General features: G+C 48.1%; 1 protein-coding gene across 2 annotated transcripts in view; it reads right to left on the bottom strand.

The window, feature by feature from the left end:
* The window catches only part of LOC129837981 (cell adhesion molecule 4-like), a 290,305-nt gene that overhangs the window by 34,921 nt on the left and 245,384 nt on the right, over positions 1 to 10,000 (bottom strand). For both annotated transcript variants that reach the window (XM_055904586.1, XM_055904587.1), the window contains exon 2: positions 5,021 to 5,167. In XM_055904586.1, coding sequence (XP_055760561.1) covers positions 5,021 to 5,167 — 147 coding nt within the window. The remainder of the gene's footprint in view (positions 1 to 5,020; positions 5,168 to 10,000) is intronic.

Consider the following 10,000-nt stretch of genomic DNA (forward strand, 5'->3'; position numbering starts at 1 on the left):
CCCCCTCTCTTCCTCCCGCTCTTCCTCCCTCTCTTTCCCCTCTTTCCTCTCTACCTCCCTCTTCATCCCTCTCTTTCCCCCATTTCCTCTCTACCTCCCTCTCTTCCTCTCCTCCCTCTCTTTCCTCTCTACCGCCCGCTCTTCCTCCCTCTCTTTCCTCTCCTCCCCTTCTATTCCTCCCTCTCTTTCCTCTCCTCCCCCTCTCTTCCTCCCTCTCTTTCATCTCTACCGCCCGCTCTTCCTCCCTCTATTTCCTCTCTTCCTCCCTCTCTTTCCCCTCTTCCTCCATCTCTTTCCTCTCTTCCTCCATCTCTTTCCTCTCCTCCCCCTCTCTTCCTCCCTCTCTTTCATCTCTACCACCCGCTCTTCCTCCCTCTCTTTCCTCTCTTCCTCCCTCTCTTCCTCCCTCTCTTTCCTCTCTTCCTCCATCTCTTTCCTCTCCTCCCCCTCTCTTCCTCCCTCTCTTTCATCTCTACCGCCCGCTCTTCCTCCCTCTCTTTCCTCTCTTCCTCTCTACCGCCCGCTCTTCCTCCCTCTCTTTCCTCTCTACCTTCCCCTCTTTCCTCTCTACCTCCCTCTCTTTCCTCTCTACCGCCCGCTCTTCCTCCCTCTCTTTCCTCTCCTGCCCCTCTCTTCCTCCCTCTCTTCCTCCCTCTCTTTTAACTTTACCGCCCGCTCTTCCTCCCTCTTTTTCCTCTCCTCCCCCTCTCTTCCTCCCTCTCTTCCTCCCTGTCTCATCTTTACCGCCCTCTCTTCCTCCCTCTTTCCTCTCTACCGCCCGCTCTTCCTCCCTCTCTTTCCTCTCTTCCTCCCCCTCTTTCCTCTCTACCTCCCACTCTTTCCTCTCTACCGCCCGCTCTTCCTCCCTCTCTTTCCTCTCCACCCCCTCTCTTCCTCCCTCTCTTTCATCTCTACCGCCTGCTCTTCCTCCCTCTCTTTCCTCTCCTCCCCCTCTCTTCCGCCCTCTCTTCCTCCCTCTCTTTCCTCACCTCCCCCTCTCTTCCTCCCTCTCTTTCATCTCTAGCGCCCGCTCTTCCTCCCTCTCTTTCCTCTCTTCCTCCCTCTCTTTCCCCTCTTCCTCCCTCTCTTTCCTCTCTTCCTGCCTCTCTTTCATCTCTACCACCCGCTCTTCCTCCCTCTCTTTCCTCTCTTCCTCCCTCTCTTTCCTCTCTTCCACCCTCTCTTTCCTCTCCTCCCCCTCTCTTCCTCCCTCTCTTTCATCTCTACCGCCCGCTCTTCCTCCCTCTTTCCTCTCTTCCTCCCTCTCTTTCCTCTCTTCCTCCCTCTCTACCGCCCGCTCTTCCTCCCTCTCTTTCCTCTCTTTCCTCTCTTCCTTCCCCTCTTTCCTCTCTACCTCCCTCTCTTTCCTCTCTACCGCCCGCTCTTCCTCCCTCTCTTTCCTCTCCTCCCCCTCTCTTCCTCCCTCTCTTCCTCCCTCTTATTCATCTCTACTGCCTGCTCTTCCTCCCTCTCATTCCTCTCCTCCCCCTCTCTTCCTCCCTCTCTTCCTCCCTCTCTTTCATCTTTACCGCCCTCTCTTCCTCCCTCTCTTTCCTCTCTACCTCCCTCTCTACCGCCCGCTCTTCCTCCCTCTCTTTCCTCTCTTCCTTCCCCTCTTTCCTCTCTACCTCCCCCTCTTCCTCCCTCTCTTTCCTCTCCTCCCCCTCACTTCCTCCCGCTCTTCCTCCCTCTCTTTCCTCTCTTCCTTCCCCTCTTTCCTCTCTACCTCCCCCTCTTCCTCCCTCTCTTTCCTCTACCTCCCTCTCTTTCTTCTCTACCTCTCTCTCTTTCCTCTCTACCTCCCTCTCCTCTCTTTTTATTACTCCTTTTCTCCCTGCTCTTTTGTGTTTGCTTCTGCAGAGGGAGAATACCTTTTCTCTTCCCTGGTGTAATCACCATTTCACACCATCATTCATTATATCAGAGGTTTAGTGTGTGTGTTGTGTGTCTGTGTGAAACACAGAGGAATATATTGTAGACAGAGAGAAAAACAGTCTACATTTGCCTTAGAATGCTATTTCACAAAGCTCCCTGAATGTGAGAGTGATTCCCGACAGAAAAACACATTTTTTTCCCACTTTCACTAAATGGCAACTAAATGTCACAGCTTTGTTCAAGTGCTATTTCACCTTTTGTCCCAGCTCATTTGCATGCCAGGAAGTCAGAGCTAGAGGAGATAGATGGGATCCACAGGCAGTCAGAGCTAGAGGAGATAGATGGGAGTTCTCCACAGAGTCCTTTTGAACAGGTCTATTACTGTTCCTATAGTTTGTTTCTATGCTTGACAGCCTAATAAAAGACCTTGTGTGTGTCCATAACGGCACCTGATTCCCTATATAGTGCACTACTATTGACCAGATCTTTATGGGGACCAGATCCCCTGGTTTAAAGTAGTGCACTATAAAGGGAATAGTGTACCATCTGAGACACAGGCTTCATCAGAGCCCATTGGTTTAGTGCTGTAGCTGGACAGCTCATTCCCTTTACCTAACAGTGCAGGACCTTTCTACAGTTATAGAGGGGAATGGTTCAGCACGGAAGGCTGCCAAACATGGGTTACCCTGCTCTCTGCACTAATGGTAGTGGGTAGCATTGGAATCGCCCTGCAGTGTGTGTGTGTGTGTGTGTGTGTGTGTGTGTGTGTGTGTGTGTGTGTGTGTGTGTGTGTGTGCTTCTGTGTGTGTGCTTCTCTGTGTGTGTGTGTGTGTGTGTGTGTGTGTGTGTGTGTGTGTGTGTGTGTGTGTGTGTGTGTGTGTGTGTGTGTGTGTGTGTGTGTGTGTGTGTGTGTGTGTGTGTGTGTGTGTGTGTGTGTGTGCATCTGTGTGTGTGCGTGAGAGAGAGTAGAGAGCGAGAGAGAGGTAAACTCATACCCTACAATACCTAACCTCTCTCTCCCCCCTTCTCTCTCTGTGTCACGCCCTGGCCTTAGTATTCTTTGTTTTCTTTATTATTTTAGTTAGGTCAGGGTGTGACATGGGGAATGTTTGTGTTTTGTTGGTATTGGGTGATTCTATGGTAAAGGGGTTGTTGGTGTAGTATATGGGTTTGTGTTGAGTACATGTGTCTAGCGTTGTCTATGTATGTTTAGTTGTCTAGGAGAGTCTATGGTTACCTGAATGAGTTCCCAATTAGAGACAGCTGATTTCGGTTGTCTCTGATTGGGAGCCTTATTTAGGGTAGCCATAGGCTTTCATTTGTGGTGAGTAGTTGTCTATGTGATACGTTTGTAGCCTGTGTGTGCACATTGTTGTTTAGCTTCACGATCGTTTTGTTTAGTTCGTAAGTGTGTTTGTTTCGTTTGTCTTCTTCTTCAATAAAAAGGAGATGGCTTATTTTCCTAAAGCTGCGTTTTGGTCCGTCAATCCTCCACACGATCGTGACACTCTGACTCTGTCCTATTAAGGTCCATCATGCTTTCAGATGGAAAAAAGGTTCTCCTCCCCGGGGAGCAAGCGGCACTAAATACTTAATAGTGTGAACCGGTAGTCCTGATCTGACAGAGAGGGCTAGTTGGACGGAAGGCTTCAATATACTGCTTTCATCTGGCAGAAGAGGTCTGATCCATGTTGTTATTGCGTAATGATGTAGGGAGGGGAGTATGCCGTTTAGAAGTCCTAGAATGTACTCCTCCATAATGAAATGAGATCTTGTTAAAACTAAAGAGGCCAGCTAATGGGTTCAATAGGTTGACCTAAACAGGCCAGCTAATGGGTTCAATAGGTTGACCTAAACAGGCCAGCTAATGGGTTCAATAGGTTGACCTAAACAGGCCAGCTAATGGGTTCAATAGGTTGACCTAAACAGGCCAGCTAATGGGTTCAATAGGTTGACCTAAAGAGGTCAGCTAATGGGTTCAATAGGTTGACCTAAATAGGCCAGCTAATGGGTTCAATAGGTTGACCTAAAGAGGCCAGCTAATGGGTTCAATAGGTTGACCTAAACAGGCCAGCTAATGGGTTCAATAGGTTGACCTAAACAGGCCAGCTAATGGGTTCAATAGGTTGACCTAAACAGGCCAGCTAATGGGTTCAATAGGTTGACCTAAAGAGGCCAGCTAATGGGTTCAATAGGTTGACCTAAACAGGCCAGCTAATGGGTTCAATAGGTTGACCTAAAGAGGCCAGCTAATGGGTTCAATAGGTTGACCTAAAGAGGCCAGCTAATGGGTTCAATAGGTTGACCTAAACAGGCCAGCTAATGGGTTCAATAGGTTGACCTAAAGAGGCCAGCTAATGGGTTCAATAGGTTGACCTAAAGAGGCCAGCTAATGGGTTCAATAGGTTGACCTAAAGAGGCCAGCTAATGGGTTCAAAAGGTTGACCTAAACAGGCCAACTAATGGGTTCAATAGGTTGACCTAAACAGGCCAACTAATGGGTTCAATAGGTTGACCTAAACAGGCCAGCTAATGGATTCAATAGGTTGACCTAAAGAGGCCAGCTAATGGGTTCAATAGGTTGACCTAAAGAGGCCAGCTAATGGGTTCAATAGGTTGACCTAAACAGGCCAGCTAATGGGTTCAATAGGTTGACCTAAACAGGCCAGCTAATGGGTTCAATAGGTTGACCTAAACAGGCCAGCTAATGGGTTCAATAGGTTGACCTAAACAGGCCAGCTAATGGGTTCAATAGGTTGACCTAAACAGGCCAGCTAATGGGTTCAATAGGTTGACCTAAACAGGCCAGCTAATGGGTTCAATAGGTTGACCTAAAGAGGCCAGCTAATGGGTTCAATAGGTTGACCTAAAGAGGCCAGCTAATGGGTTCAATAGGTTGACCTAAACAGGACAGCTAATGGGTTCAATAGGTTGACCTAAACAGGCCAGCTAATGGGTTCAATAGGTTGACCTCCCTCATAACCACATTTATCTGGTGGCTTCTTGGGGCTGACTGGTTTTTCAAACCCTGACCACAGAGATGAATGTTGAAACCTCACTGTCTCTCTCTCACACACACAAACACACACGCATAAACATACACATACTAAATACACACACACTCAAACATGCATCAGACACACACCTCGTGTGCCGTTGAAGAAGAGGGTCTGTCTGCGAGGGTTCTGGATGACCACGATGGAGCCGTCATAGTTCTGCAGACGACAGGAGATCTGGGCCGTGCCTCCCTCCAACACTGTCACATTCTCAGCCTGCACCGCCTGGCAACGCGCTAGAGAGAGAGAGAGAGAGAGAGACATTTAGTTTCAACCTCACTTCAATACAAACCACAACATTCACAGAAAAGCAAGTAAACAACTATTGATTCTGCGCCATTGACAGTCTGTATACATAGATGTGAGATACATTCATTATATTGTGGTGTAGTCATGACTCATGAATACTAGTGTGCTTTTTGAAGGATAGTAGCGGCAGAGTCATATAACATGGCTCTGAGTAGCATTAAGAGTGGGAGAGATGTAGAGAAACACAGAGAGAGAGAGAGAGAGAGGGGAAGAGAGAGAGAGAGAGAGAGAAACAAATGCTGTTATTAATTGACATGGACACAGGCAGGGAGAGCGGTAAATGAGCTTGGTGGTTGGACTGTTCTCATGATTATCATTAGCAGCCATTAGCCTAACACAGTCCTAATAGAGAGAGACTGACATACTGTAGCAACACAACCCACACACTGGACTGTGGGTTCCTCATTAGAAGCAGATGGGAACCATACAAGCTAAGTGGCCAACAGCAGTAGTACACACACAGAGACATCTCTTACTCCTACATACATTTTCTCTACCCTTCTCTCTCAGCTCACACACGTATGCATCCCTTCACACTGGTTGTGTGGTTGTGCGTGGTTGTGGTCGGTGTCGTGTCTGCGTTTGTGTTTGTGGTTGTGTGTGGTTGTGGTTGTGGTTGTGTGTGGTTGTGGTTGTGTGTGTGGTTGTGGTTATGGTTGTGTGTGTGGTTGTGGTTGTGGTTGTGCATGGTTATGGTTATGGTTGTGGTTGTGGTTGTGGTTATGGTTGTGGTTATGGTTGTGGTTGTGTTTGTGGTTGTGCATGGTTGTGGTTGTGGTTGTGGTTGTGGTTGTGCATGGTTGTGGTTGTGGTTGTGGTTGTGCATGGTTGTGTTTGTGGTTGTGCATGGTTGTGGTTGTGGTTGTGGTTGTGCATGGTTGTGGTTGTGGTTGTGCATGGTTGTGGTTGTGGTTGTGGTTGTGCATGGTTGTGGTTATGGTTGTGGTTGTGGTTGTGGTTGTGGCTGTGGTTGTGCATGGTTGTGGTTGTGTTTGTGGTTGTGGTTATGGTTGTGGTTGTGCATGGTTGTGGTTGTGGTTGTGGTTGTGCATGGTTGTGTTTGTGGTTGTGGTTGTGGTTGTGGTTGTGCATGGTTGTGGTTGTGGTTGTGGTTGTGCATGGTTGTGGTTGTGGTTGTGGTTGTGCATGGTTGTGGTTGTGGTTGTGGTTGTGGTTGTGGTTGTGCATGGTTGTGGTTGTGGTTGTGGTTGTGGTTATGGTTGTGGTTGTGGTTGTGGTTGTGGCTGTGGTTGTGCATGGTTGTGGTTGTGTTTGTGGTTGTGGTTATGGTTGTGGTTGTGCATGGTTGTGGTTGTGGTTGTGCATGGTTGTGGTTGTGGTTGTGCATGGTTGTGCATGGTTGTGGTTGTGTTTGTGGTTGTGGTTATGGTTGTGGTTGTGCATGGTTGTGGTTGTGGTTGTGCATGGTTGTGTTTGTGGTTGTGGCTGTGGTTGTGCATGGTTGTGGTTGTGGTTGTGGTTGTGCATGGTTGTGGTTGTGGTTGTGGTTGTGCATGGTTGTGTTTGTGGTTGTGCATGGTTGTGGTTGTGGTTGTGCATGGTTGTGGTTGTGGTTGTGCATGGTTGTGGTTGTGGTTGTGCATGGTTGTGTTTGTGGTTGTGCATGGTTGTGGTTGTGGTTGTGCATGGTTATGGTTGTGGTTGTGCATGGTTGTGGTTGTGCATGGTTGTGGTTGTGGTTGTGGTTGTGCATGGCTGTGGTTATGGTTGTGTTTGTGGTTGTGGCTGTGGCTGTGGTTGTGGTTGTGGTTATGGTTGTGTTTGTGGTTGTGGTTGTGGCTGTGGTTATGGTTGTGGTTGTGCATGGTTGTGGTTGTGGTTGTGGCTGTGGTTGTGGTTGTGCATGGTTGTGGTTGTGGTTGTGGTTGTGCATGGTTGTGGTTGTGGTTGTGGCTGTGGTTGTGGTTGTGCATGGTTGTGGTTGTGCATGGTTGTGGTTGTGGTTGTGGTTGTGGCTGTGGTTGTGGTTGTGCATGGTTGTGGTTGTGTTTGTGGTTGTGGTTGTGGTTGTGCATGGTTGTGGTTGTGGTTGTGGTTGTGTTTGTGGTTGTGCATGGTTGTGGTTGTGGTTGTGCATGGTTGTGGTTGTGGTTGTGGTTGTGCATGGTTGTGTTTGTGGTTGTGCATGGTTGAGGTTGTGGTTGTGCATGGTTGTGGTTGTGGTTGTGGTTGTGCATGGTTGTGGTTGTGCATGGTTGTGGTTGTGGTTGTGGTTGTGCATGGTTGTGGTTGTGCATGGTTGTGGTTGTGGTTGTGCATGGTTGTGGTTGTGGTTGTGGTTGTGCATGGTTGTGGTTGTGGTTGTGCACGGTTGTGGTTGTGGTTGTGCATGGTTGTGGTTGTGGTTGTGGTTGTGCTTGGCTGTGGTTATGGTTGTGGTTGTGGTTGTGCATGGTTGTGGTTGTGGTTGTGCATGGTTGTGGTTGTGCATGGTTGTGGTTGTGGTTGTGGTTGTGGTTGTGCATGGTTGTGTTTGTGGTTGTGGTTGTGCATGGTTGTGGTTGTGGTTGTGGTTGTGCATGGTTGTGCATGGTTGTGGTTGTGGTTGTGCATGGTTGTGGTTGTGCATGGTTGTGGTTGTGGTTGTGCATGGTTGTGGTTGTGGTTGTGGTTGTGGTTGTGCATGGTTGTGTTTGTGCATGGTTGTGGTTGTGGTTGTGCATGGTTGTGGTTGTGGTTGTGGTTGTGGTTGTGCATGGTTGTGTTTGTGCATGGTTGTGGTTGTGGTTGTGCATGGTTGTGGTTGTGCATGGTTGTGGTTGTGGTTGTGCATGGTTGTGGTTGTGGTTGTGGTTGTGGTTGTGGTTGTGCATGGTTGTGGTTGTGGTTGTGCACGGTTGTGGTTGTGGTTGTGCATGGTTGTGGTTGTGGTTGTGGTTGTGCTTGGCTGTGGTTATGGTTGTGGTTGTGGTTGTGGTTGTGCATGGTTGTGGTTGTGGTTGTGCATGGTTGTGGTTGTGCATGGTTGTGGTTGTGGTTGTGGTTGTGGTTGTGCATGGTTGTGTTTGTGGTTGTGGTTGTGCATGGTTGTGCATGGTTGTGGTTGTGGTTGTGCATGGTTGTGGTTGTGCATGGTTGTGGTTGTGGTTGTGCATGGTTGTGGTTGTGGTTGTGCATGGTTGTGGTTGTGCATGGTTGTGTTTGTGCATGGTTGTGGTTGTGGTTGTGCATGGTTGTGGTTGTGGTTGTGGTTGTGCATGGTTGTGTTTGTGCATGGTTGTGGTTGTGGTTGTGCATGGTTGTGGTTGTGCATGGTTGTGGTTGTGGTTGTGCATGGTTGTGGTTGTGCATGGTTGTGGTTGTGGTTGTGCATGGTTGTGGTTGTGGTTGTGGTTGTGTTTATGGTTGTGGTTGTGGTTGTGGTTGTGGTTGTGTTTATGGTTGTGGTTGTGGTTGTGGTTGTGCATGGTTGTGGTTGTGGTTGTGGTTGTGCATGGTTGTGTTTGTGCATGGTTGTGGTTGTGGTTGTGCATGGTTGTGGTTGTGCATGGTTGTGGTTGTGGTTGTGCATGGTTGTGGTTGTGGTTGTGGTTGTGGTTGTGGTTGTGGTTGTGCATGGTTGTGGTTGTGGTTGTGGTTGTGGTTGTGGTTGTGTTTATGGTTGTGGTTGTGGTTGTGGTTGTGGTTGTGTTTATGGTTATGGTTGTGGTTGTGGTTGTGCATGGTTGTGGTTGTGGTTGTGGTTGTGGTTGTGTTTATGGTTGTGTTTATGGTTGTGGTTGTGTTTATGGTTGTGTTTATGGTTGTGGTTGTGGTTGTGGTTGTGTTTATGGTTGTGGTTGTGGTTGTGGTTGTGTTTATGGTTGTGGTTGTGGTTGTGGTTGTGTTTATGGTTGTGGTTGTGGTTGTGCATGGTTGTGGTTGTGGTTGTGGTTGTGTTTGTGGTTGTGGTTGTGGTTATGGTTGTGGTTGTGGTTGTGCATGGTTGTGGTTGTGGTTGTGGTTGTGTTTATGGTTATGGTTGTGGTTGTGGTTGTGCATGGTTGTGGTTGTGGTTGTGTTTATGGTTGTGGTTGTGGTTGTGTTTATGGTTGTGGTTGTGGTTGTGTTTGTGGTTGTGGTTGTGGTTGTGGTTGTGGTTGTGGTTGTGGTTGTGTTTATGGTTGTGGTTGTGGTTGTGGTTGTGGTTGTGGTTGTGGTTGTGGTTGTGTTTATGGTTGTGGTTGTGGTTGTGTTTATGGTTGTGGTTGTGGTTGTGGTTGTGGTTGTGGTTGTGGTTGTGTTTATGGTTGTGGTTGTGGTTGTGGTTGTGGTTGTGGTTGTGTTTATGGTTGTGGTTGTGGTTGTGGTTGTGGATGTGGTTGTGGTTGTGGTTGTGTTTATGGTTGTGGTTGTGGTTGTGTTTATGGTTGTGGTTGTGGTTGTGGTTGTGTTTATGGTTGTGGTTGTGGTTGTGGTTGTGTTTATGGTTGTGGTTGTGGTTGTGTTTATGGTTGTGGTTGTGGTTGTGGTTGTGGTTGTGTTTATGGTTGTGGTTGTGGTTGTGTTTATGGTTGTGGTTGTGTTTATGGTTGTGGTTGTGGTTGTGTTTATGGTTGTGGTTATGGTTGTGGTTGTGGTTGTGGTTGTGTTTATGGTTGTGGTTGTGTTTATGGTTGTGGTTGTGTTTATGGTTGTGGTTGTGGTTGTGTTTATGGTTGTGGTTGTGGTTGTGTTTATGGTTGTGGTTGTGGTTGTGCATGGTTGTGTTTATGGTTGTGGTTGTGCATGGTTGTGGTTGTGGTTGTGGTTGTGCATGG

The sequence above is a fragment of the Salvelinus fontinalis genome, chromosome 38 (assembly GCF_029448725.1).
Source record: "Salvelinus fontinalis isolate EN_2023a chromosome 38, ASM2944872v1, whole genome shotgun sequence".
NCBI classification, from domain to species: domain Eukaryota; kingdom Metazoa; phylum Chordata; class Actinopteri; order Salmoniformes; family Salmonidae; genus Salvelinus; species Salvelinus fontinalis.